Genomic DNA, 27646 nt, shown 5'->3' with positions numbered 1-27646 from the left:
GAATTCGAACTCACAGTCGATTCGAATTCGATTCGAGGTTCGCGAACTTATTTGATTTAGTCCCAATTGGGAAGGCGGTAAGAGATACTCGGCAGTACTTTTGTTCAACACCATGTCCAGCAACGTACTCGATTTTACATATATAGCAACACCGCGTACAATTTAACAATTAACTCCTATCAAATAAGAGATATAGGGAGAGCTGAGCTAGAAATATTCTGAGATATAAAACTTTACATAGTTTGCCTTGAATCTAACAGGTTGTCGGGCAATATAAACAGAAATTATTTTTTCCTCCAAAACGTCAATCTCAGGAATATATCATTTCTACTCCTGAACTCCCTCAACATCACGAAAGCCTTATTTTAGGTCTATATTGCTTCAAATTAAATTAACTGACAGATCACGCTTATTTATACGTAATAAATTAATATAGAGTGAAAATATCAACAATTGCATACATAGTATTGTCGAGGACTGAGGTGCAGTAAAAGAATAGTATTAATCAGGCTTAGCGAATAAACCACGCGGACACGTCTCCACGAATACGCGCTTTTATCCATAACAAGTTCAAACCGTCAGCTTGAAAGGTCATAAAAACCAGCACTTTTGAAGGAGATATAACTAAAGTAAGTGATTAATCAAGGCACAAGATGGATATACTAATATCATATTCCAGATGACTTCTGTTAGATAATTCGGACATCCGGAGGCAGTAAAAGGAAGTGAACAATCAGAAGCCCTATCTTATAGCCCCCAAAATTTACCCCTCTTGATGACTCACAAATCACCCCGCCGAAAAGTGTCTATAAAGGACCCGGCTTTGAAACCTGATGGATAGAGAGATACAGAACTCAATACATACAATCTTGCTAGTCACTTCTTTCTTTTCATCCCAGTAAAACTATCTTCAGGATTGGCCTGGAATCAACCAACTAATCCGACAACTTCTCCACTTGCTCCAATATTTGAACTTCCCCATACGAGGAAGAAAAAACGCGATTATGTGGCCCTTAACGAACATGGTCTCTTTGAAGGGGATATATCACTTCCAGCACCTAGAAAAAGAAAGTAGTCTATACTACAAAATCGCCTAGCACTAGGATTTCAGGATCTCCAGCGGCTGACAGTAATGTTTCTCAGCCTATCAAACCTCAATACAGAAATACATTCTTTGCAGTCAATATCTCAGGTGGAATGCGAGGCTGGGAGTATCGAAATCAAGCAGAGAGATAAGGCTAGGCTAAGAGAGTGGAGCTAGATCTGGAAATACTTCTTAACAACACCTGAACCTAGTACCTGGAAACTAGGGAATAATGAATGGTCTGAGCTCAAACATCTATGTGTTGTATCACCATCTACATATTAATTCTTTCGATTTACATCTAAACTACAATCTTCAACTACAGCATTAAAATAGCATCTTCAGCAGACTTATAAGCTCTTAAAAGATGGTCTTTCAGAGTGCCAAGGACTATTAAGTTCATGGATTTCGAAGGAAAAAAAGCTTCCGTTTGAGGAAGCTCTCTTAGATTGGATTATATTAACCTCCTAGCCATTTACATGCGTCGAACAGCCTTCATTTAAGACTATGTTGAGATCTGCTGGTTCGCAGGACTCTATATCAAGTGCAGATACTATCTCATGTTGATTAAGTCTTCGGCTTGACGCTATTGATAGTGAATTATGAGGCTTAATATCTTCAGCCTCCTCAATAGCGCTATCTCTTGATGATTGGACAAGTTAGAATTCACTGCCAATGCTAGCAATTAATGCTCACTGGATGTCCTCTGATTTTTAGTAATATCAAGCTTGTATTGAATTTGTTGAAATTGAAGGAAACCACTCAGAAGAAAATTTAGCTAATATTGTAGCTACAGCTCTTTAGAGATTTTATATATCTGATAAAATTATAACAATTATAGCTGATAATGCATCTAATAATAACACTTTACATTGATATCTTCACCAGAAGTTATTTCAGAGCTATGATGATTATCTAACAGAGACTATCATTCAAGAAGAAACGATGAAATTTACTTAAAATTCCCAAATCCGCTGCTTTGCTCACATTTTGAACTTGGTTATGAAGGCTATATTAAAGTCTCTATGTGCTAGTTCGTATAAAGAAGCCTGCAATCTTCTTAATGATGTTGCTAAGCAGAGTTGGAAGAAGATTAAGGTGCCTTCTTTACCTATTGTAAAGCTTTGAATACTTATCCTTTGGATTGCACAATCTCCCCAATGAATACAGAAGTGGGATAATCGGCCTGGCTGCACTAAAGCTATCAACTACAACGTTGATACTAGATGGAACTCTACTTTTATTATGATTGAGAGAGCTGAAGAGTGCCGTTAGCAGCTCAAAGATACAGTCAATGATGAGCTAGAAATTGAAGCCTTACGTCTTACATCTGATGATTGGAGGCAGCTCTCTAATATTAAGAAAATTCTGGCTCCCTTTAACAAATATACTGAGTATATCTCTCGAGATAGCCCTTCAATTTATATAGCTGCGTGTCTATATGAAGAGCTCCATTCTATGCTGTTAGCTATCAGGGAAAGACAGGGCGATTAGAAGAATCTCTCAGCTGAAGCAACTATTCTTATTTCTAATGGAATCTCACTCCTGGAAAGGTATTACGACTATATTAAATGTAATGATATATACTATATTGCAAGCATTCTAGACCCTCGAATCAAGACTAAGTAGCTCAAAATGTTACCAGATGGAGAGAAGATTATCATCCAAATTAGGGCTTTTCTGAAGAAAGCATATCCTGCACAAAAAAAGCCTATATCTGTGACATTTGCTCAGCCTAAACTCTAGGGTAGCTCATCTTCAAGAAACTAAGCATACAGAAAAGAAGGAGAAAGGAAGAATCTGTGTGTGAGCTCGCTACAGCCCTTTGTAAGCGCGTATCGTCTCGTCGGTGCCTAAATAGGAAGTCGTAACAACAAAGGGATATCCCGTTGTACGGCCAGCTAGGGCTTAGGGCTCAACGAGATCACGGAGCGGCACTACAAAGGACCGAGCTCACACGACAGCGATTCTTGCAGCCGTCACAATATCGACTGCTCTCAGTGCAAATTATAAGAGCTTGGAATATCGCTTTCTAGAGGCATTCCAGCCTACCTAGTATAACATCTCTGAGTCAGATATCGACCAATATTTTGATACTCCTACGATCAGTACTGGTTTTGATCCAAACCAGAGTCAGACTGAGTTTATAAGAAACTGGTGGAAGGCCAACAAGCTTGAATTTCCTTGTATGGCCAAGGTAGCACAAGATCACCTTGCTATACCAGCAGCAGAGGTAGATGTAGAGAGGTTGTTTAATAGCGGGAGAGATATATTAGGAATCCGACAGTTCTCTATGAATAGTAGGACTCTTGGGACTTTATTAAGGCTGAAAGACGCTGCACGCTGGAAGTCTAAATAGTTTATTATAGGCATAATTGGCGTATTTGGAGTATTAATTGTGCCGGTTAGCGGGGCGCGCTTTTCGGCCTCCGACCAACCAAAGAACGGAACGGAAAAGGAATTCCCCGAAACCGTTTAGCGCGAGGCCGTGGAAGTACAGTGGGGGTGCAGTAGTGTTGACACCCCCCTTCTTACCGCCCACGTTTATTGCCTGCAAAACTTACACCAAGGGTGCCAACACTACTGGAAAGGCACTGTACTTGTGTATACCATATGGGGGATAGCGGTTCTCTCGCTGCTTTAACGGGAGCTGCCCCACCAGGTGAGGCATATATAAACTGCAAGTGCGTCCCCGAACGACGACCGTCAATTCCACGTCTCTTTTTTCTTCTTTTCTACCGCTCTAGCTGCTCACCTTTTCTCGGCTGTCTTTGTCTAGCGGGAAACCACACGAATCGCTGATCCCAACATCTTCCCTCCCCCTGCGCGGACCCCCCTTATTCCTGCGCCGTCTCCCCTTCTACACCGTGACTACTTTTGAGTAGTTGAGTAGTTGACAGAAATTACAGTCCTTGGGTTCTACTACAGCAGTGAGCCATCATCTACAATTTAGATGATGGGAAGATGACTTGTACCGAAGATTTTGCCTTCAATGTTCGCTCGCTGTATCGGCTGTAATGAGACCGGATTCCTCTCAGTCCTGGCTTCACTAGCACAAATGTAGCCGCTAGGAACTTCAGCAGTGCAATCTATTGAGTGGGGCTCATAGTCAAGTGACTCAATCATGTGCTATTCGGACGGTGAACATCCTGATCTCGGACACGCCAGAAATAAGCCCATCTGTGCACAGATGCTAATTCCACCAGTAGAAATGCTGCGCAATACTCGTTTATTCGAGCCAATACATTTATTGAGGAAGTGCTGCTAGGGTCTGAAGGCAAGTATAGCCAATAGCAAAAATCCCGCATCATCTGAGCTAGCATTTACGGCTGCAGAGCTGAAAGGGGTTGACACATTCATTAAGGTAGGTTTGCAAGGATGCTAATCCAGGGTTGGTCGTATAAGCGTCAAATCCACTTATAGGACTCCTTGATTCATGCCTGGCAGCAACGAGGTGGTAATCTAGACGACATTGGTTACAGATGTGGTCAGCAATACCTCAATTGTGGGACGGGAACAGAGATGCATATAAGGATGAGTAGCATCGGGCGTGCTTCTAGATCATATCTTATTTTTGAGCTTGGATTTAGGTCATTTAATTGGAAATCGACCTGTCCATTGATTACAACGACTACATCGTCAATGCCGCCATTCTTTATTGCAGGTGGAGACGACGGTGACGGGGAATATGTCAGTGGCAGCAATAGCGACATGCGAGGAGACTGACAATCATCTTTTTGCACCTTTTGTATCCTGAGACGGATATAAAGACCTCTCAGTCCTCGGCAGGATGGAGTGCATCCATCAGACATCAGTCTCGTTTCCCCTGACCTCTCTATATCCATTCCACGATCATAGCTTGTTACCTTAGAAAACATCAAATTTTACCGTCCCCATTCACTTCCTGCACGTCCTATAACGAGCATATCTCTTAATAACTGTTCAACTCCATTCCTCCACCCCTCAAAAAAGGTCAATCCAAACCCTTCCATTCACTTAAGTTCCATCACATCCTTCCCACAACCAGCTTTGCATCATACGCTCCCCCCTCGTCCGCCCGCCATTATCTCCTCTATTCACAGTTCAGACCGTACAATTTCACCGACTACCTCAAGCACATCTGATACAGTCCATACCAATCACCCCTGTTTAGATGATTCTGACCGAGCGTTTGATGACTTTTCAGTCACAGAGAATAAAAAATGCGAAAAAGAGTCTCTGATTCATTTACCTGTAAAAGGTACGCTCCTTATTCATGCAACCTATCCATTTCTGGCTTACATATAAAAATTAGGAGACAAAGATGACGATAGCAATAGTGTACACGCAATGTCATCAGATTAAGGAATCGCAGCTGAACGTGCATCGTCCGCCTTCAGCGCAAAAGCGCCCTTGATGTCGGCAGAAAATGCGGATCTCTCGCAGCCACTCAATCAAGGTTAGACAGAGCTACCGCAAGCTAGTGATGTCATGTCTATACTAGATCAAGGTCTATCACCACGCTGCATGCCTGAAACAGCAACATCAGCACTAGTCGCCGAGGACTCCACTCTGAATGATATAGCGACGCTATCTTCTGCATCGAGACCGCCTATAGTTAGTCTAGGTCAAACACAGGAAATTTTGCCAACTGGTATCCCTCGGCAGTTGGAGTCTCGCGGAAGCAGTTCGCCAATTGAAAGCATTGAGTCACAGGATATCCTAGAAGATTTCATGCTTGCTAGCTCATATCTATCGGGAGAATTTTTGAATTCGGTGCAGAATGAAGCAGCATGCCTTTCCATCCCCCCCCGCCTTAACCAGTTGTGATCCCTTCCCTGTCTTGTTGCTTCGACCCGTTGCAGGAATTACCTGACTGGTCAGAGTCCCATAATCAGTCTCACTGCGCGAGTCAGGTCGCCGAAGTTCCTGATGTGTCTGTGTCTTATCACGAGAATGATGCAGAAGATGTTGACAACATTGATAGAGATGAATCAAGGGAATACTTGCGACCAGCAAAACAGTTGAAGAGGAGTCATATACCGGATACAATCTCATCGACTTCTCAAGAAACAGTTCAACAGTTACCCCCAGAGTCTCCATCCACCAGACAGCCCGAGTCGCCACAGCAAGAGACGAATCCGGAAAGCGAGTCAATCCCAGTCCAAGGCTTTCTTAAACTACGATATGTTGGATCTGAGATCGTCTATTGTCTAGAGTTATCCCAATCCTATTTTTCGTCATTATTTGCAGGTGGACAAACGGAAGTTGCTCGACTATCTCTACAAAAAGGCCATTCTACGGTTAGATCGCGAAAGTTCTCACCGGATGAAGATGTGTTGATCGTTGAATTGAAAAACAAGAATTTCAGCTGGGACATGATTGAGGATCAATTCACGCAACGATTTCCATACCGGAGTAAATCGTCATTGCAGGTGCACTATTGTACTAAACTTAAACACTTGAGAAAATAGATTTAAATAGCTTAATTACTTCACAACAACAGTCTTGTAGCTAAAAGTGGTCCAGCAGCAGTTTTCGTTGTGCTGCTTCCATCTGCGCCTGCCTCCCAAGATCTATTCAGAGTAGCAACATGTTGAGCATTGCCCATATTATCCACCCTGCGCATTGACATCTGCTCCTTTGTCGTGTAGTAGCTGGACAATCTCAAGATGTCCTCCTTGAGCAGCAGCCTGGAGAGCATTGCCGTAGTATCCTCCCTGAGCATTGACATCAGCTCCATTTTCGAGCAGTAGTTGAACGACGTCAAAATGTCCTCCTTGAGCAGCAGCCTGGACAGCATTGCCATATTGTCCTCCCTGAGCATTGACATCGGCTCCATTTTCAAGCAGTAGTTGAATAATTTCAAGATTTCTTCGATTAACAGCAGCGTAGAGAGCATTGCGATAGTATCCTCCCTGAGCATTGACATCGGCTCCATTTTCGAGCAGTAGTTGAACGACATCGAAATGACCTCCTTGAGCAGCAGCCTGGAGAACATTGCCATATTGTCCTCCCTGAGCATTGACATCGGCTCCATTCTCGAGGAGTAGTTGAACGATCTTACGATGTCCTTGTCCACTAGCAGCTTGTAGAGCATTGCCATATTTTCCTCCCTCAGCATTGACATCGGCCCCCCTTTCCAGTAGTTGTGGGACAACTTCAGAATGTCCCTGCATACAGGCCCATTGTAATGCGTTTGTTCCTGATCTATCAGTCGCATCAATTGAACCCCTCTCATTCATAGCCATCTCACACAGAATATTTTGATGTCCATTGAATGCAGCTAAGTGCAATACGTCCATCTTGGTGTCCTCATGATAAGGCATTGCTATTTCCCAAAAGTTGGCAAACCATAAACGAAACCGATCGGTGGTAATTCTATATAGCTCCCAAACCCATTCCATCAGTTTAGCGTCTGGTATTAGTATATCCCGGAAATGATCTGCCCAATTCTATGCAGAATAATCAAGTAAGCTTCTCACGATCTCTCCATCGTTACTGACCAGATCATCCGTAAGGAGATATCTGACGCAGATTTCGGCCATTAGTGCCTCTGTTATGTTTGGCTGAAGATACCACTTGAAGTTCGGTGATCTATCAACCTTGCCTGTGAGAAACTCTCTCGCCGTCTGATGAATGAGATAGATTTTAGAATCTTTGATGAAGACAAAGAGGCCACATAATCGCCGTATTTTCTCATCCAATCTGTTCACTTTCAGGCATGCTTCTGATGCTATTTTTGCATTCCGGGATGTTGCTAACCCCAAGGCCATGGCCATCTCCCCAACAGTCAGTGGACGTCGCGCACCAACAATAATTCGCAGGACCATCTCCACTCTAGGCTTTTGATCAAGAGTAACTCGGCTGAGTATCCATTCGTATGCTTGAGGGATATCTTTGGGTAGCAGTGGAATTGGTTCTTGATCTGGTTAAAAACTATCTTTTAGTGTTCTTTTGATGTCATCAACCACTAAATGCAACCAAAGATATATGCAATGCTTCATTTCGCACAGCTCTTTTTGGAGCCGCTCTTGCATGTTAGCAGACAAATCTAGGTCCTTCCCTAGCTCAGTTACTTTGACATGTACTACCAGATTTATCTCTTTATGAATTTGATCATTCTCTTCTTCACCGCGGAGATGGATCTGCGGAAAACATTCAGTCAGTGGCCAAAAGCAATCTTGAATATCATCATACAGTCGACTTGTCACGAGAAACTTCAACCAATTTCTTTGACTAGCCAGACATCGGTTATGAAATCCACAAAGTTTCTCAATCAGATGCCTCTGGTCTTGGTCACAGCACTCATCTAGACCGTCAAATACACAGATTGTATTCCCAAGTGTCCCATCGGACATGGTGGCCATAAAAATATGCCACATTTCATCCACTTCATGCTGAATTTTGTCTTTGTTTCTTTCCCAAAGTAGCAATGCGTGTCGCAAGAGTTGAGGTTGCAAGCTAAACAGCTGATGAAGCACGGCACATAGTGCTGTAGCAAGATTATTCTGTTCATCATTGTCTTTAAAAAAAAAGTACATAATAGAGATATTTGAGTCAGAGGCCACAAACACGCCATCGATCAGGGATTTGGCGAGCACAGATTTACCACATCCTGGGTCAGCCGAGATCCACAAGAGATCATTGCTTGTAGCGTTCCACCAACGCAGGTACTCAGGGCTGTTTAGTACCCACTCACACGTTCCTTCCACTCAGTTTAGATTGATATTCTTGAACTTTTCATAAGTCGACATCTTGAATGCTTGATGACAGCGACGTTGATCTTCCGTCAAGACTCTCTCCATTTTTTCACGGTGATGGCTTTCTCGTTGATCAAAAGCCTTTCTCTAGTCCTCCTTAATATCTTCAAGCAGAGCTAGTGATCAAAGAGTAAGCTTCATGTTATACTGCTAGAAAAAAAATCATACAATGCTAATAATTACTTACGACAGATATCTGTAACTAAGCTCTCTTGAGATACACCTTTTGGCACATAGCCCAGCAGCTCTTTTGTAAAGGATGCAGCCGCTAGTGCAGTATAACCTTGCCATTGTTTATTCTTATGCGAGTCAGCATAGTCGCAAATACCACGTACTACCAGGCAAGGAAAGTCCGCCATTAAGCCTGCCGCCTCCATCTCAAAACACAACGCACCGGTATCCTTGCGGATGGCCTCCCTCGTCTTTCCGTCTTTAATCAAAGTATTCCCAGATGCAATTGTTCTATAATGTGTTTGTGGGTCGCCGTCTTCACGGGTGATACGATCTTCCTCCCACTCTACCAAACACTGATCATAGGACGCTGCATTCTCAGGATGCTCATACTCTATTTTGAATAGCCGGTCCGACTTGACGTCAGGGCGGCTGAAGGTCTTTTGTGTCCGTGTATTTCTTCTAATAGCTTCTTGAAGGTAAACTGGATACTGAGGATTCTCATATAGTTCTGCTACCCTCATCTGAGCTAGTGCATTCAGCAAGGACGTGGGCGGGCTATTCAAGGACCCAACGCGTTGAATTTTGCCGCCTTTACCGATCTTACCTATGTCGTGTTGAATAACTCCGCCATGAGAGCCTTTGGGGCGACTGACTATAATATCACCCAGGCGAATGTCATGCTCCGCGGAAGGAGCTCCTCCACTGATGCCCACCATCAACCCAATGCGGAGCGAGACACTAAACGTTCGCATCATATTGTTGGCAACTGTGGTGGCTGAAGTAGTCCCGTATTGTCTATCTGGCAGACACGCGATCACGACATGGTGCTGACCGATCCGACCTAAGGTGTACGTGTTGGTGTTGGATTTTTCTTGCTCATGAAGGATACCAAAATTTTAGTCCAACATCAAAATTGCAGCAGTCGCTTCGATGGGCAGGGCACATATCCAGCCGATCTGGAACTCGTTTTTGGATGGAGTTTCCATTGTTGACTCTTGTCAGATCGCAAGCATGTGTCAGGTTGAGCAAGGAGCGTGAGCAATTCATTCTTTTTATCGAGTCATTACGATGCGGGGTTTTAAAAAGATGAGCGCCGACGAGGCTGAACGATAATAAGGCTGACTTTGAGGTTGTAAGCGGCAAGAAGCCGTCCATGATTTCAGCGCATGATTTCTGACCATTCATAATGTAGGTTAAGCAGGAATGTCAGTGCGACTGCTATCTCTATTATACTATTCATACGTATCTTAATTACCCTTCTTTCGTTAGTGTTCGAATTGCGATTTCGATATCAAAACAAGACATGTTCTCCAGGTGATTAAATAAATTAAACCAATGGTATCTAGGGGGTCCACGACAGCAGCGCATTAATTAGTGTCTCAAGTAAAACCATGAGCCATAGCCTTGTGCAACCAGCCGCTTCATAATCCAGTTCACACAAGTGGCAAAAATGACAAGGGAGACTTCCAATGAATCAAATTCTCAGCATCGAAATTGAGCTGCAGACCGATTCATTGAGGTATTCTCCATTATTAAATATTGTCTCCTGTTAATGTCTGCTAAGTTTGTCGATGTAGCCTCACCATTGCCTTACTTTACGACAGAAAAGATCGATTCTTGTTAGTCACTATATACATGCTTTGATTATCGAAAATAGTCAAACTTCAATTATCAAGTCCTCGCCGGCATAATCTCTGCTCTCTCACATCATTTGCACCCACACTTTCACCTCTTTTTGGCTCATGGCATCCTCATCTTCTGTATCATCGCCCAGCCAGTCACCGAATTCATCCAGAGGATCAAAATCGTCGTATCGCACGGGAATAAATGTTTTCCTTTAAGGTATGCGAATTCGAAATCTCTTTCAATTAAGCAATATGCCGGTTGTTTCCCATTTCCACTCCTATCAATGAACCACAAACCAACGAATACGCTTTCATCGATGAATAATGGAGTTGAGCGCAGTTCAAAACCTTGATCATCCTCCTTGAAAGTAATATCTCGTTCCAAATAACTTTCTATTTCTATCGAGGGGCCTGGTTCATCTGGATTTAAGCATCGCATCTTTGGTGGTTTGAATGACTGGGATTCTGTTCCCGTTTGCGTTTTAAGGATGAGTGTCAAGACGACTCTGAGATAGACCATTCAGTTGGCGATTCATGGCTTTCCATGTTTCCCGAATTACCACAGGAATGGCTTGAACAACTTCCGGGGCTTCTTGATAGAGTTGATGGATAGCAGACAAACTAGTACGATTAGCACGCTTCTCGCATGGCGATACTAGGCACTATACCTCTGGTTTGATGTTGCGGATTTCTTTCAATGATAGGGGAGAAGTGAAAGTAAACAGAAGAAAAGTGTGGACAGAGGCCTTTATATGGTCGAACCACCACGCATTTTGGCATCCTAGGATGCCGAAACCCACATCGTGTCTGTGATGCTACAACCAATCATGGATCAAGCGGAAGTGCGCTTGAACATGGACTGCTGGTTGGTCGAGAATCCAAGGACCACTTTGAGATTCTGTCTATCCAGTACGCATACTCGACTGTACATGCCCAATCATTGATGCAGGAGCCAGCCACAATGGTATGAAAGAGGGTGCCGGATTGCTCCTGTGCACGACTACGAAATATGCATTAACCAAGTTGCCACCAGTGTCCTCTGCAAGGCCTCAACCTCCGAGTCTTCAATTGGCCCTTCCAAGACACGATCGTAGATGGTTGAGCATTGGACATAAAATAGCCTCTCGTCCGATGACTAAACACTTCAAGGCATGATCGATCACTACACATCTCACACTCAAGAGCGCCTTGAAATGATGGGAATACCGTCGCTCACTGTAAGTATTTTCCGCTTTAGGATAGCTGGCGCTGACTGAAGAGCCGTAATACGTGCTGTTGGCATTGCCACGCATGATATACCCTGATACCTGACTAGGACGGGTAGGGGCTCGACTTGTTGATGACGAATGCTCTATTTTAGGACCATACCACGCCGTGATGCTACATGATGTGGCCGGTTTTCCTATTCGATTGGAGGCTGCGAAGCTAGTTTTCACATAATGGGCTCGCTCATCTCCGCTCCACTTTCATGCACCTGATTCCCTGAAATCACAAAAGTTGGATCGCTCAGCCCCTTGACGATGATCAGACTGGCATAAATAGCAGGGAGTCCCCATTGCATAGTGACTCTATCTTCCTGAAATTCTTTCAACCAACCCTGAGACATCCATCGAAATGGAGACACAGCAACAACCTGCTCTTGTCCAGATTGATGACTGGAATATTCCAGGCTTCGAAGCAGAAGAAGAGCTTGCGAGTGACGGTCCAGCACAGATAAAACTTGATTCTCCTCCCTCGACCTTTCCCTTCGATGAGGGTTCACCTCCGCGGCAGCCGTCTAGTAAATGAATGTTACCCAATGAAGAGATTGAAGAAGCAGTGGGTTCCCCTTCACCGGTCATCGAAATAAGTGATGAGGAGGAGGATAATCATACACGACCACAACCTCGACGTCGGCATCCGGGTCGCCCTGATTATACTTATCAAGATTACCAAGATACAGTGGAACATGTGATTTTGGCACCGCCTTTGCGCAAACGGAAAAGTGAAGATTCGGATGCGGCAGATTTTCAGTCTAAAATCGTAAGAACTTCTTCTTTAGGTATCTCAATCTTGGCTAACAATCAACAGAAGCGATTTGTAAAGGAAATCCAAGGACCGTATGAAGCCTTGGAAAAGGAGAACAAGCGATTGACTCAAGAGAGACATCAATGGAAGAATGACAAGAAACAGTTGTGGCTCCAGATTCGATATTTACAGCGACAACTCGATGGACAGAAGCGGCGCAATATCTTGAAGTGTGTCCTATGCCATCGAACGTTCAATGAGAGCTGGAAAGTTCTGGGATGTGGACATACTCTATGTAATGATTGTGCGAAGGATATCAAGTCCAAGGGTTCCTTGTTCGAGTATCCTTGTCCTTATGCTCAGTGTAGGAAGCCGATACAATCTTGTTTAGACTTTTATCCAAACGTGGTGGAAGCATAGCTAGACTGGACCTTGAGTGTTCGACCAACACAGTTTGATAAATGCAACTATAGTGATAATAAACTACTGAGCTATGATTTATAAGGTCATAAAGCTAGAGAACTTCTTTGTCCGGTCCTGTAATTCTGCTCTAAAAGCTAACATTCTGGAAGTGATTCTAGCTGTGGTGTTGTAGACACGTCAAATTCTCTACACACCATTTGGAATTTTGGACATAGGTCTGACACATGAGTGGCGCGAAATGCATATCAGTCAGTGGCCAAAGAGCGGTTTGCCAGCTCATTCATGCAGCTTATCCCTCATGAACTTATTTGAAAACTGTCTGTTGAACGATTCAGAGAATTGCTACCCGAGGCTGGATATCTGCCCTTTAACATTCGGTCGTGTCACTCGTATGTCTGGAGTCCACCGATCTATATAGTAGCACGCTCCTGGGATTCCTCAGCACGATATGTGATTAGTGTACCGTCATCGTCATAGTCATCCTCTGTCAGTACGACAGTCCGCAGAGCACGCAGTATTGACAGGGCTGGGGAAGGAATTGATTAATGGAAGCCTGGTAGGAAGCTTATAGCTCCTCAGCGCCAGGTCTATATTCGTGGTAGGTTAATAGGGTAGCCATTCGAGAACTGTAAATCCTAATAGATTTTATCGGCCGAGTCACCTGGTGCAGCCCATCTCAAAGAGGCAATATACCGACGGTATCAACGCAGTCAATGAGCCTATAACCCCTAAGAGTCCAATCCTTGAATGCGAAATTCCAGAAACCGAGGATGCACTGGAATCTATGATCTGTGTCGACGCGGCTGAACTCAGATCCGCCTATGAGCATGAGAGCAAGCCAGACGTTCACTCGACGACGCTTGTCATGCACGGTGAGGATCTCCTTAAAAGCGAGAACATCGATTATAGCACAATGCCGATATGTCCCGATGGGGAGCAGGTAGAGTCGCCACCTGTGCCCGAAGAGGATCTTACCAAGGGTCTATCCTTCCTGGATACAGTCTACCAGATGGTCGACATTGTTCACCTGCTCAAAAAGCATCCGAGCGATCTGCCGCGTACTGTCCATCAAAGTATCTTGCAAAGTCTTCGCACCAATCAGGGGCCGATCATCGACTCAACAGTCAGTCATTGGTCAGACGGGAAGATGTGGATGAAAGTGCTGGAGAGAGGATCTGCCACAAATCGTCGGTGTACCGTACTCAACATGCTGGAGTATATGGGTGCTTCAAAATGGTACGACGGCCAGATTGAACTGGCACGGCGTACAGTATGCACCAAGGACAATAAAGCTGTGGGTGAGAAGGGGGCAGCAATGCATGTGATGAACCGTATCACCGATGAACATAGCCTACTGAGTAGAAAGGTCATTATCAACCAGTTCTCCAGGGGGAAGAGATTGCGTGTGCTTGTCGAAGAAATCAGACTAGGAATCCTGATTAGTCCCAAGATTTGGTGAGTACCAACGAAACCAGGTTATTTCTTATGCTTCCCGTGCCTTCAGGGATTATACTAAGAGTCCAGACACGCTTTGGAGGGGCAACTTTGACATGATGCGCCGACTAACTCGTATACTAATGTAAGAGTAACCAGGCCCAGCTAGTACCATTACAGGATCACAACCAAGTTGCTGAGACAAGAATACCACTCATCGCTGCAGCGCAGTACATGAATATGAGAACAAGCTATCATCCGTTTGTTTAATGTATCGAATGACCTCTAATTTGCGGTGCCTCTATTTAGTAATACTCTACATACCCTGGGTTATTTCACCTCTAGCTTACTTGCTCTCGACTTTCACAAAATCAATTTCAACAGTACTTCACAAAATAGACATATACCAGGGCTGGATATATCTAGCGCTAATTAATCTTGATCTTATAGTTAGCTTTGTTAGTGTGAAGGTGAAATGATCTCTGACGAGAAGAAAATACATAAATGACAATAACTACCTCTAGGTTTCAACACTCTTATCAATTTGTCAATGCAGAGATAAAATCTGTCAGGGGTGTTTTCTGAATAATAAGAGCCCAAGCAAGCTCTTGTATAGAATGGACCTGGTTTTGAGAAAATCTCACTGCGGTGCTGTTGAGTATGGATCTTGGATATAACAGGTATTCAGCGTGGGAAGGATATCATCGTGGGCCAGCTCCCATACTTCATCGGAATCATCGAGCATCACTACACTTTGAAAAACAGTCCCGTCAGAATCACCAACATCTGAACATCCCATTGACATGCTATTATCTATTGCATAGCCTGCAAAGTCATTTGCAACTATCTGTAAATCATCTGACGCTAATTCATCTTTTCTATAATAGGGCGATCCAGTACTGGTTAGTTATGATTCATATATGTAAGAGTAAGATGGGAGGCTCACGCTTTCTCAGAGTCTGATACCCAATAGAGAGTAGAAATCAACTGTCCTTCTTGTGCATATCCAGTTTCAACATAGATAGTTTCTTGGGGCTGGGGCGCTCTCTTTGTGAGACTATTCTGTAGTTGCTGGACTCGAAGACCACGTAAAGAATCCTTTTGCCAGTAATGCATCTGATGTTTCTGGCCATCAATGGTCACATTAGCAAAGTGAGTCCAGGTTGCTTGATCGCTCTTTGTTTCAAGCTGGCAGCGAATACTACAATTGTCCCATGAATGGAAATCGGGGTGAAGATCCTAGATGATATGCCGCTCCGCTCTATTCTCTAAGAAAGCACCGAGATCCTTAGAAACCAAAAATAATCCCCAGATTGTAGTAAGACCTGCTAGAATAACAGCCACAAAACAGGCTGAGCCAGCTGTTGCAACACCAGTGACAACACATACTCCTGCGGCAGCGACCCATGCACTCGAAGCAAGACTTGTAATTACTGTAGCCACATCCGCAGCAGATCATTTAGCGACTTCAGCGGTAACCCCAGACACAGGCTCTGGAAATGTAACATCTGTAGTGACAGTGGATATGCCATGTTCGTTTACTTTGTGATGCTCGAAACGTGTAATGTTTTTTGGCATCAATGGCCAGTGAAGGTCATATGTATTGGTTGATATAGCTGTGGTGGAAGTCTTTGTAGGGGTAGCTATCTAAGCAGTGGCCCATGAACAAAAAGGTGTGGTCAAAGCAAACCAAAATACGTTGTGAGCACACATGGTTGCCAGCAGGAGAAAAATAGAACTGTAATTGAGTTCACTGAGCATACACTTGTGCAAAGATGTATTTGTGTTTTTCAACTCATAAGTTTTCCAGAATCATTTTTCCTAGGATTTCTAGAATGATATATGTATATAATCACAACAATTTATTCTATAGGTTACATTTACGGGTTTTGTCTATGATTTAGCTGTGTTGATTTAGCTTCCACTTTAGCAGTGCGACTTCATGTTACAGCTATTTTTAATGATTACTAGCCGTGCTAAAGTGATGAGATTTTTTGTGGGACACATCGTGCATTGTATATACTATCGCGATTTCAGTGGAGACACGTGTCTCATACCTTGCCCGCGAAGTCCAGGCTAGTATATTGCTTGGGCAGGTGCAGGCGTTGGATGATCTCGAGAGGAGAGTACTATTTATGATACAGGTTCTGTTTGACCAAACACCTGGCTCCTGGGTTGTCTCCTTAATCATGTAGCGTCCAGGCACTGATACCGTTGCTCAAGGGCCATGATCAAACTACAACAACTTCGTATAGCGGAAGCGCCAATCCTGGACCCTTTTAGCCAACAGCGATACATAGAAAAGGGCACGGTAGCCCTGTCGTCCACCGTCAATATGATCGCCGAGATCTGCACCAAGTTTAATGCCGTGGGCACGATCACAGAGGCGGAATTGGTTCCTCTGCCAGCACTGATCTGCACTGGAATTGCAGCCATTGCAGAATTACAGATCAACGGGTTTCGAGCGAACCTCGATGCTCTCAAAAAGACTTTAGAACTTTGCAGTACAAAATGGAAACTTGCCTGTAACGTCTTTCCGTTTTTCTTTCGTGATAAAGAGATACAAGATTATGATGCTAACCTATAAGGTTGTAGGTTACTATCTCAACAAGCTTGAGACGCCTGAGACCACTCTTGAGATGGATTGAGTCTCTCTACTTTGCTTTCACGCGTTTTGGGATACGAGGTGTCAACACCGGATACTACCTGTACACACTTCGCAAGTCTCGCATCCGCACTGAATCACTCTTGAATTTTGTAATGCTAGAACTCTTAGAACTCTTAGAACATTTTGCTACAATTCGGGCAGCACCGGTATCACACGAGATAAGGTTAGTTTTACGCCCTCTCATTCCCAAGTTGCTCGCGGTCGAGGTGGGGCTCCCAGAAAAACCATCTCAGAGAATCTAGGGTAGATCCATTGTCATACTAGCTAAACGCTGCGTAGTTTCGGCACTCAAGATCAAGGTGGCAAGCCGAGACAGTGAACTGAATACCCGGCTCGTCCAGCTGAACTTATACCCTTTTAACCCTAAAGAAGAAATTGCGTTGATATCTTGACACCAAACATAGCCATAAGAAACAGTACGAGCTGGTTTTAATACATATATTTGCCCATTGTAATCCTCAATACGGTATGAATACCAGGTACGAGACCAATATCTTCGACCGAGGTGAGCTCGGCGGAAGCAAACCTCTGACTCAAAACCGCATCCTTTGTTTCCAGAGCTACATCGTGATTGGAAGGGTCACTCGCGTTTTCGCTCCTTGGATGACAGGAATAAATTGCCTGATTTCAAATCAATGGGTTTCTTTCTAAGACCGAGACCGAGCTTTCGTTCTGGTTAAATATCAAAAAGCTCTAAGCTCGTTCGTGTAAAAGGAAGCACATCGAGATCAAACCATACGAATTCTTTACACACCATCGTTTTCAGTCTACTGGAAACCTCGGCTCATCGATCTACAAACTATGGCATTGAGAAACGTTCTTATCATTGGTGCAGGTGGTCACCTCGGCCCCTCGATATTGGCTGCCTTTCGTAACGACTCACGATTCAATGTCTCCGTGCTGAGCCGCCAATCTTCCAGCTCAAAGTTCCCCAAAGACACCAAGGTCCACCGGGTCGGTGACGATTACCCTGATGAGGGGGTCCTTTCAGCATTCAAGGATCAAGATGCAGTCATCTCCACTATTGCTACGGCAAGTGCAGGACAGCAGACTCGTTTCATTGACCTCGCTATCAAAGCTGGAGTCAAGAGATTTGTTCCGTCTGAATTCGGTAGCGATACTCGCGTACCAAGTGCAATGGATATTTTACCTCAGTACTTTGGTGGCAAACAGGCGACGGTCGACTACTTGATTTCGAAGGAAAAGGAGGGTCTAACTTGGTCTTCGTTTGTGACGGGGCCATTCTTCGAGCTGTAAGTCGAGGATATTACCACCTTAAATCAAACTAAGTATTTATTTTTGTCATGAACTGATGACTAACTTAGCCAAGGGCTATGGCTGGCTTTATGGGATTTGATATCCCCAACCGCAAAGCAACCATCTACAACGATGGAGAGGGCTCTTGGTCCACCACAACCTTGCCTTCAATCGGCATTGCATTGAAGAATTCTTTGATCGAATTCGAGAAGACCGCTAACAGATACATCTATGTTGCCTCATTCACAGTGAAGCAAAATGAAGTTCTGAAAGCCCTCGAAAAGGTTACTGGATCGAAATTCGACGTTGAGTATGTTGATGGTGAAGCACAGAGGGCAATTGGAACGGAGAAAATCTCCCAGGGCGACTTCAGCGGTGCGATGTTGTTGATTCGATACATCAATTCGGTGGATGGAAATGGTGGCAACTATGCGCTGTACCATCCAACAGATAACAAACTTCTATCTTTGCCTGAGGAAACACTCGAGGAGGAGCTCAAAAAGATTGTTAGCCAGTGATATATACTTGCTAGGGTTATTTTTTGTGGCATCACTCCTTTGGGCGTTGTACCTAAACAATTTAACAATTTTGGAAGGACAGAAACAGTTGCATCGCTGTCTAGGTCAATGGATCTAGGTAATTTCATTAGTACCTCCCACTGTACCTAGATAATCATGGACCAATCTCAAATGTCCCTTTCTATAAGTAATATGATCCGCCAGACCGATTGCGAGTACTTCGTGAAGCACAGCGCATCCATAGTTTGCGATCTCACATTTCCTGGAGTAAATTTGCCTTGTGGATTGAACTTTCCTATACTGGCAGCTATAATTTCAGTCACGACAGCATCGATATTTGGTAGCGGCCAAAGTGGTATTTGAGGCGTCGGTCTCTGGATAGATCGTACATGTCTGGCGTCAACGCTGATCAGAGAGACTGGACTGGGGTGCTTCGTTGTTGTCACGACCTAGGGTCGGTATAGAGCTAACTTAGTAGAGCTGTTGACGATTCGATATCGCCATCATTTTTCCATATCGTCTATCGTCATCGTCTAAAAAGAATCTGCCGATATCGTATCGTCAATCGGCATCGTCTAATCCCAGGTGTGCCGATACGATATCGTCAAATAGTTGATGATATCGTCAAAATAATCACCAATACTCAAAGTGGCTTGTGCGAGCTGACAGTCGCTCACCTAGCCATAATTCTTATATATAATCAGGACTCTATTAAAGCGGTAACAATCTTTGCCTTTGAGGAGTAAATAGTAAGTTATCTGCCGTTGTTGCATGCGCCGACTCTGTCGGAGCTTAGGTGAGCTATTCCCAATATGGAAGGCCTTTACAACATTGATACGAGGAATCTTCGAGAATTAACGTAATTCACCACCGAAGCGGCACCACTACCGAGCCGGCATTTTTTTCCCGAGCGCGTACGCGATATTGATTTCAAATCCCAATTTTCAAAGCCACATACAAATTATATACAAAAATCTAACTACTAATACGACTAGGGCATTGGTTAATTCTATGCCCCATAACGTTACAACCACTGCAGCGATATTGGCGGCGTACGACTGCTTGAGAAGCTGGGAGCTCCGGCTCAGCCGGAGTAGTAGTAACAGCATGGGATGCCTCAACCTGACCTTGTACAAGCGCTTGCACTTCTTCTTTAGTAACCGCTTGCTCAATAGATATTTGCTTTTTAGATTTTTGGCGCTTTTGCTTCTCTTTCTCATGTGCAGCTCGTAAATCGTAGTTCTCTTTCCGTACGAGTAAAACATCATTCGCTATCATTTCGTAGGCTTTTGACAACCGTACAACTGCCTGATTGATTTCTTGATTTTGGTTGCTTTCTGTACGCTCATTTATACGTTTATTGATTGTAGTCGACTGGCGTATAAATTGGCGTATATTTTGAGGTGTTTGTAAGCAGGATGATGCCGTATTGCTTGATCGACTTGGAGGGGGGGTTGGTGTCTTCAATCGAATATTAAGCTGTTGTATAACTCGATCTGGATTGAAAGGCACTAATCCAGTGGCTGCGAAGCTATTCCGAATAGTTTGAGCTTTATATGCCACTGTACGAGCCTGTGGAAATGCTGTTAAGAAGTCCATTTTATCAATATGATTGAAACCAAGCCTCATTCGTTGCTCAACAAGCTGCCCATAATGTCGCTTTAAAACAGCAAAACAGCCAACATCAAGAGGCTGTAAGAGATGCGAAGAATGAGGTGGCATACAGACTGGAATAATATTATTCTCAGTACATATATGGTCAAATTCTGGTGTCAAATGGCTTCCATGGCCATCAAGAATCAACATTCGATATTTTCCAACCGTACGACCATTAATATAGGGAATAAAATGGGTTTTAAGCCATTCTAATCCTATCTGATCTGTAGTCCAGCCATTATCGCTAATATTGATTCGCCAATCATCTGGAAGATCATCAAACCAGCCTTCTCGTACGTTTTTCTTTGCTTTGAAAATCACGTACGAAGGCACAGCCCATCCAGTTGAATTTGTTGCCTCAATTGCAGTCACCCATTCTCGATTTCCAGGCTGTAAAAGCTTCGGCTGAGCATATCGATCGCTTCCAGTAATAACCTTTGCAGTTGCACAGAGTCCCATAGCAAAGCCAGTCTCATCAAAGTTGAATATATCTTCCGGTAAGATGCCGTACTCAGATATAGCAGCTTGTACGCGATCAAAATGTTCTTGTATTATCTTTGGATCTTCGCATTTAGCACGTTCGTAGTTGTATTTCCTTGCGAATTTGGAATCGATCTCTGGACGGCGTTTAATCAGTTTAGTTATCCAATTTTTTCCAACTTGTGGTTTGCCATGTTGTGAAAGTATATAATTAGCCATTTCTCGTACAAGAGAATGCCGGGGGGGTAATCCACGTCGATCTAAATCAAGCACCCATTTGACAAGCGATTCCTCTTCATATTGAGTCAATTTATGGCTGTTGGCGCGTACGAGAGATCTTTGTTGAATACCATTGAGTCTATCTTGTAAAGTTGTCCGGGGGATCTCGTAAATCCTTGCAGCTTGAGCTACACGTTGAATTCGGCCATTCTGTAAATCGGAAATTGCTAATAAGATTCGTCCCTCTTGCTCATCTAAATTTTTCCGGTTTTTATTGCGAATTGGTGGCATATTGACGTGTTGAATAATATAAAATCAATATCGTGTACGCGCTCGGGAAAAAATGCCGGCTCGGTAGTGGTGCCGCTTCGGTGGTGAATTACGTTAGAGTCGACAATAACAATAACGTAATCGGACACCGAGTTAACTTACACATGACACCGAGTTACACGGTCGGCGGCAAACCCTATATCCAATTCATTTCACTTGAAGCTTTGCAGTTGGTACAAATAAATTATATTACAGAGTATAAAATAATAATAGGACTTGATAACCAGCTTTCTAGTTTATTTATAAGGTATATAATGCTATACTGTTATGAGCTGACCTCATGAGCATGCTCGGGCGAAGCCCTCACGGATATTGACAATAGCTTCTTGCGGATATTGGCAATAGCGCCTTTCACCGATCCCCGACAACCCCGAACATGAAGCTATAACGTCCCTTAATCCTCCCGGGGGAAAATGTCAGCGTGCTACACCCGTGAATCTCCCTCCGGCGCGGATCAACTATGTTCCGAGAGTCATGTGACCTCCGTAAAGGGGTCAGCACAGCTGTAGTTAGCTTAGATTACCAATAACAACAACCAGCACATTAACAGGTTATGAGCTCCTCGCATCTTCAATCTGAGCTTTATAGATGCTTTATCGTGATTACCTGGACCTGACTTACTTCCTAATTCGAATCCAGTCACAAGATGGCCATATACAACCGCACCAGTCAAGGATCGCGACAAATCAACTTAGAGAGCCACCTACAACAAACGTCAAAATGTTGGTCAAGAAGCCACCAAGACCTACGTTGGAAATCAAGAACTTCACGATCGACTGTTTCTTCGACATGTCAGGCCTCACCGTCTCACTGTCTCACCGACTGTCTGAAGGACTTCTAGGCTTAAATACAGCTCCTAGGAGTACCCAGACTCGACTCTGATTTTCGATTACAACCTCCTCTACTCTTCCAAAAAAATGTCTGCCTCTAACACCTTTACCTCTGGTGAAAAGCTCCCAATCCTCGACTACTCCAATTGGGTTGATTGGAGTGAATACTGGCAAGATCATCTTATCCTCTACGACCTATGGCAGTACGTCGATCCAACATCTACAGTGACGGTGCCACCCCCTACGACTAATGTCAATCAAGATATTGCTAAAACGTTAACCGAAAACCTTACCAAAATCCGTCAACATGTGTCCCCTGAATGTCGCAAGCTCCTAGTTGGCCATACAAACCCAAGAGACCTCTGGTCCTCACTCAAGGCTGGCTGCGACCGCGGGACAACTCTCCCATTAATTGCTCAATACGAATTATTCCACAACAACAAGTGGGAGCCAAAGGATACCATTTCTACCTACACAAGTCGTTTCCGCAATATCTTTCTTTCCTTGGAAAACACCTCTTACAAAATCCATTGAGATATAGCCGTTCACATCCTCGTGGATCGACTCCCTGACTGTTACAAGACCAAAGGTCAAACAGCAAAACAATTGAACCTTCCCTTCATTGAAACAGTGACCTACCTGCTTGCCAATATCAAAGATTCCTCTTCTGAAGGAGACAACACGTCTGGCCAAGCCCTAGTAACTCGAGGCCGTCGTCCGAACCGCAGAACAAGCTCTCGGAACCTCCGTAATGGAGGCAATAACTCAAATTCAAACCGTCGTGAACGATCAAATCGAAATTCTCGGAATAAGCGACTTATCTGTAACTGGTGCAAACGAGAGGGCCATTACGAGCGTGACTGTCATATTCGACAACAGCAACTAGACTCTGGCGCTGCAAAGCTTGACAGAGGTCGTGCCTACTTAGTTCAACAGCCAAGCAGTTTGCAACCTCCGCCTCAGCCGCTACCTCTACTGGCTCCTCCACCTCCGCAGGCAAATTTCTCCTCCTCCCAGTCTCAAAGCTCTGAGTCAAACGCTTACAGTTATCCATCTTATCTTCTTCTTACAAGAGCATCCTACATCAATAGTGAGATCCGATAACAAGACTATCTCAGCTGGATACTGGACTCTGGAGCTACACAGCATTTCTGCAATAGCAAATTGGACCTTAAGGACTATAAACATTTCCTTGAACCCAGAGAGATCTACCTTGGAGATAATACTACAATCTATGCAGAGGGATCTAGTACTCAACATCTTCAAGTTGGGCCTTATATTCTAGTCCTCAACGTCTGGTTCGTACCAAAATTGGCAGAGAACCTGCTGTCCTTGCAGCTCCTTGATCGAGCTGGCTACTCTACTCTTATTGAAAATGGCATTGTCTACATACGGCAGCAAGGCGACTCAAATTCTGCATGGTTTCAACTAGCTAATTCGAAGCATGGAGATCTTTATCGAATGCATATAAGTCCTGTATCTCTAGTGAATGCCCCACAAGCTCTCTGTACAAGAGAATTCAGTATACTCAGGCTATGGCATAATCGCCTAGGCCACCAAAATTTTCGATCAGTGGGAGATCTCATGAACTTATCTGTGCCGCGTCAACTACCTACATGCACAGCATGCCTACAAGGTAAAATGAAGGCAGATTCGCACCCTCCTATGCTTGAACGTTGCAGCAAGTCATTTAACCGCGTGCATGCCGACCTTATCCCCTTGGACGGTATCTCCCTTGGTGGATCTAAGTATATGTTACTACTGGTCGATGATTACACTCGCTATGCATGGTGTTACTTTGCCTCAAGCAAGAATGTTCCTGCAATTACGCCTCTCCTACAAGGATTCATAAACTTGGTCCTAACTCAATTCAATGCTGTAATCAAGTCATGGCGAACTGATGGCGGTACCGGTGAATTCATAAATAGCATAGTCAAAGAAATAAATCGCCAATACGGAATACTTCACCAAGTCTCTACATCTGGTGTCAAGCAACAGAATGGTGTACTGGAACGACGAGTTCAGACGATCAAGAATATGGAACGCTCTATGAGAGCTGGTGCTGGTGTCCTAGATGACTACCAACTACAAGCTGAGTCCCTGGCCACCTCGGTATTTCTAACTAACATCCTGCCATCCACTACTCTAGGCAATATATCCCCACACCTTCTTTTATATAAGAAGCAACCACCTCTTACTACCTTGAAGCCCTGGGGATGCCTCGTCTGGATACACCTTTGAAAGGAGCACCGCAGCTCGAGCTCTGATCCTCGCTGCAGGCCAGCCATGATGGTAGGCTATATACAAGACTCAAAGTCTATTTATAAATGTCTTGATCTTCATACTCTGCAAACAAGCAATCATTCTGAAATCAAGTTTGATGAAGACCTTTTCCCTGGTCCATGGCTCAAACGCCCTGCCAGTTTTAAACTGTCTATTGCACATAAAAGAAATCCGCCTGGTTCAGCGGTCGATACTGTACTTGGTCAGTCAGTACCGGGAGCGCTTCCCAATGTATCAAGTGTACCATTTTCCTTGATGAACCCCTTCTGGCTGCAGCAATTCTAACCACCTGCAGATCCTGTGAACCTGGAAGATCCTGCAAAGCCAGTAGATCCTATGGAACTAGCAGATGTAGCCCAAAGGGCATTGGACTCCCCCCAGTTCCTGGCACTCCGAATGGACAGCCAGCCCATCTACAACCCACGAGGAAGCGTTGTATTTGGCACCTGCGTCAAAATCCATGAGCACGATACTACAAGGGAGCTTGTGGAAGCCGCTTTGATCGTGTAAGGCATGGAGTCGCTCTCCTGCCCACCCTGGCAAACAGCAGAGAGGATCCAAACAGACCACAATGGAGATCCTCTCTCCTATTTGGATGCCTTGCTCCAGGATCCGATTAGGTGGCCACCAGCAGTGCAAGAAGAACTGAAATCTCATAAAGAGAATGGAACTTGGATAGTTCAAGAGATTAGTTAGATGCCAAAAGGGTGTAAGCCGATCCCCGGCAAGTGGGTATTCAAGCGTAAACTGAGTCCTGATAAAGGCATTCGCTATAAGGCACGATTGGTGATTAAGGGATTCCTCCAATGCTTTGGAGTAGACTTCATGGAAACTTATACCCCAACTGCCTCATTAGCTGCATTCCAACTCCTGGTAGCAATAGCTGTGCACAATGGCTAGTCCTTACGCAATCTTGATATTATCACCGCTTTTCTAAATGGCGATATAGACTCTGAAGTCTATATGGGGATACCAGAAGGTATGGATTTAGATCCAAAGAAATATGTTTTGAAACTGCGCCGGTCTCTGTATGGACTTAAACAAGCTCCGCGCATCTGGTGGGATAGGATGACCTCATTCCTATTGAAAGCAGGCTTCTATCAGTGCGATGCTGAGCCAGCTATATTCATTTGCAGCCTGGATAACAAATTCCTCATACTCCTCCTATTTGTCGATGACATCCTGCTAACTGGTGACTAGGACGCAATTGAGGAATTCGTCAAAGAATGCTGCAATGAATTTAAAACTCGAGATATAGGAACACCTAGGCGCTTCTTAGGCATCCATATTGAACATTAGAATGGCAAAGTGATATTGCATCAGAAGGCATATATACAGCGAATTCTCGAGCGCTTCAACGCACCCACGAATCCTGTTGCAACTCCACTTGATCCCAAGCACCCACTTATTGAGGCAACTAATGCAGAAAGTCTAAACGAAACAGATGCTTTGGAATACCGTGCTGCAGTGGGAGAGCTAATCTATCTCATGATTTGTACGAGACCTGATCTTGCATTTGCACTTTCTCGCCTCTCTAAATTTATGCAGAAACCAGGTATAAAGCATGCCGCAGCGCTTAAGCGTGTACTCAGGTATCTGGCTGGCACCTAGAACCTGGGCATCGCCTACTGCAAATCATACTCCAATGACTCAGTCTTATATGGCTACAGCGACTCTGACTTTGCCGCTGATTTGAATAACCGACGTTCAACTTCCGGTTTCATATTCCTTTTGAATGGCGGCCTAATATCATGGAAATCAAAACAGCAATCCTTAGTTACCAGCTCAACTCATGATGCTGAGTATGTTAGACTGGCAACTGCATCATATGAGGTTATCTGGCTTCGGAAACTCATTCTCGCTATCCTGCCTCAGTATGCAGAACATACAATGCCTTCTAATACAATTCATTGTGATAACCAAGGCGCCATTGCAATTGCGAATCAACCTAGTCACTCGCCCTCTACTAGGTCAAAACATATCGATATCCGTTTCCACGTTATACGCGAGGCTATTGCAAATGGCCTTATTCGTCTGGAGTATATTCGTACAACAGAAATAACGGCTGATATATTGACGAAAGCACTACCGAAGGAATTGCATGAATATCATGTAAAAGGGATGGGAATGGAATTGATATGATATGTACCTGAACTGGCCTGGTTTCCTCCATGATTTTTCATCCCACAGGGTTTTGCATGGAGGTTTTCCCCCAGGACTGCCTGTATATACTCTCTTTTTCTTTCTCTTCTTTTCTCACTCTCTCTTTTCCCCATTAAAATCACCCGTGATCTAGTGGGAGGAACCTAGCCGATCTGACGCCTTTGGTGAGATCCCGGATGAGTGGGAGTGTCAGCGTGCTACACCCGTGAATCTCCCTCTGGCGCGGATCAACTATGTTCCGAGAGTCATGTGACCTCCGTAAAGGGGTCAGCACAGCTGTAGTTAGCTTAGATTACCAATAACAACAACCAGCACATTAACACTTCCAACATCGTGCCGTAATCCTCCCGGGGGAAAAATACTGGTCATGTGACTGAAATCGCGGAACGATATTTTTCCGTGGTCTCTGTTTTTGTTTTCACCACGCGTGTGCTTCCTACGCGTCATCGCTTTTCTGATGAATGCTGAAAGAAGGATATTCTGCTCAACTTGCAACTATAGCCAATCTGTTGATGACTTTCAGATTAACAAGTATGGCAGACAGAAGAAAACCTGCTATCGCTATGAAAAGAAACGCGGTCAGGATAGATTTGACCATTGGGATGAATTTATAGAGGAGATTCGCACCTGGAATCAGCCAGTATGTCGAAGTGAATCATATTCCCCATAAGCTATCACTAATTTGCATAGAATTAGAATAAGCCCCTTGATATTAAATATGTTCTTAATCTTGACCAATTGCCTGTCAGTTTC

At 44.1% G+C, this 27646-nt stretch overlaps 8 protein-coding genes across 8 annotated transcripts, besides 8 other annotated features; 5 read left to right on the top strand and 3 right to left on the bottom strand.

Annotated features, from left to right (window-relative positions):
• The first annotated feature begins 1396 nt into the window (after positions 1–1396).
• Positions 1397–2704: a mobile genetic element.
• Positions 2705–3149: 445 nt separating this feature from the next.
• Positions 3150–3419: a mobile genetic element.
• Positions 3420–6675: 3256 nt separating this feature from the next.
• TSTA_023040 (ankyrin repeat containing protein) lies at positions 6676–7896 on the bottom strand (the record flags this gene model as incomplete). Its single annotated transcript, XM_002484439.1, has 2 exons — positions 6676–7518; positions 7549–7896. The coding sequence occupies 2 exons, from the start codon at positions 7894–7896 to the stop codon at positions 6676–6678; spliced, it is 1191 nt and encodes a 396-aa protein (XP_002484484.1).
• Positions 7897–8913: 1017 nt separating this feature from the next.
• TSTA_023030 (uncharacterized protein) lies at positions 8914–9986 on the bottom strand (the record flags this gene model as incomplete). The annotated part of the gene is made up of 3 exons (XM_002484438.1): positions 8914–8942; positions 9014–9841; positions 9944–9986. The coding sequence occupies 3 exons, from the start codon at positions 9984–9986 to the stop codon at positions 8914–8916; spliced, it is 900 nt and encodes a 299-aa protein (XP_002484483.1).
• Positions 9987–12413: 2427 nt separating this feature from the next.
• TSTA_023020 (uncharacterized protein) lies at positions 12414–14514 on the top strand (the record flags this gene model as incomplete). Its single annotated transcript, XM_002484437.1, has 3 exons — positions 12414–12647; positions 12696–12862; positions 13698–14514. 3 exons carry the CDS (start codon positions 12414–12416, stop codon positions 14512–14514), a joined length of 1218 nt encoding a protein of 405 aa, XP_002484482.1.
• Positions 14515–16716: 2202 nt separating this feature from the next.
• On the top strand, positions 16717–17137 carry TSTA_023010 (uncharacterized protein; the record flags this gene model as incomplete). Its single annotated transcript, XM_002484436.1, has 2 exons — positions 16717–17014; positions 17085–17137. The coding sequence occupies 2 exons, from the start codon at positions 16717–16719 to the stop codon at positions 17135–17137; spliced, it is 351 nt and encodes a 116-aa protein (XP_002484481.1).
• An 821-nt stretch (positions 17138–17958) lies between these two features.
• On the top strand, positions 17959–18932 carry TSTA_023000 (uncharacterized protein; the record flags this gene model as incomplete). Its single annotated transcript, XM_002484435.1, has 2 exons — positions 17959–18410; positions 18488–18932. 2 exons carry the CDS (start codon positions 17959–17961, stop codon positions 18930–18932), a joined length of 897 nt encoding a protein of 298 aa, XP_002484480.1.
• A 975-nt stretch (positions 18933–19907) lies between these two features.
• TSTA_022990 (uncharacterized protein) lies at positions 19908–21582 on the bottom strand (the record flags this gene model as incomplete). Its single annotated transcript, XM_002484434.1, has 2 exons — positions 20661–21582; positions 19908–20624 (listed from the first exon to the last, which is right to left on the bottom strand). The coding sequence occupies exons 1-2, from the start codon at positions 21576–21578 to the stop codon at positions 19908–19910; spliced, it is 1635 nt and encodes a 544-aa protein (XP_002484479.1). The 5' UTR covers positions 21579–21582.
• Positions 20046–21533: a mobile genetic element.
• Positions 21583–22534: 952 nt separating the features above from the next.
• Positions 22535–23329: a mobile genetic element.
• Positions 22535–25285, top strand: TSTA_022980 (uncharacterized protein; the record flags this gene model as incomplete). Its single annotated transcript, XM_002484433.1, has 6 exons — positions 22535–22925; positions 22989–23463; positions 23566–23745; positions 24130–24559; positions 24692–24932; positions 25026–25285. The coding sequence occupies 6 exons, from the start codon at positions 22535–22537 to the stop codon at positions 25238–25240; spliced, it is 1932 nt and encodes a 643-aa protein (XP_002484478.1). The 3' UTR covers positions 25241–25285.
• Positions 23114–24844: a mobile genetic element.
• Positions 24032–24625: a mobile genetic element.
• A 21-nt stretch (positions 25286–25306) lies between the features above and the next one.
• Positions 25307–26860: a mobile genetic element.
• TSTA_022970 (uncharacterized protein) lies at positions 25722–26842 on the top strand (the record flags this gene model as incomplete). Its single annotated transcript, XM_002484432.1, has 3 exons — positions 25722–25922; positions 26040–26322; positions 26542–26842. Coding segments are annotated over 3 exons (785 nt in total), but the record flags the coding sequence as incomplete, so codon positions are not given.
• A 101-nt stretch (positions 26861–26961) lies between the features above and the next one.
• Positions 26962–26999: a sequence feature (UNKNOWN FEATURE KEY polypurine).
• Positions 27000–27646: the final 647 nt, after the last annotated feature.

This window comes from Talaromyces stipitatus, genomic scaffold (genome assembly GCF_000003125.1).
Source record: "Talaromyces stipitatus ATCC 10500 scf_1105507295549 genomic scaffold, whole genome shotgun sequence".
Classification (NCBI taxonomy): Eukaryota; Fungi; Ascomycota; class Eurotiomycetes; order Eurotiales; family Trichocomaceae; genus Talaromyces; species Talaromyces stipitatus.
This window is presented reverse-complemented; position numbering and strand designations above follow the sequence as displayed.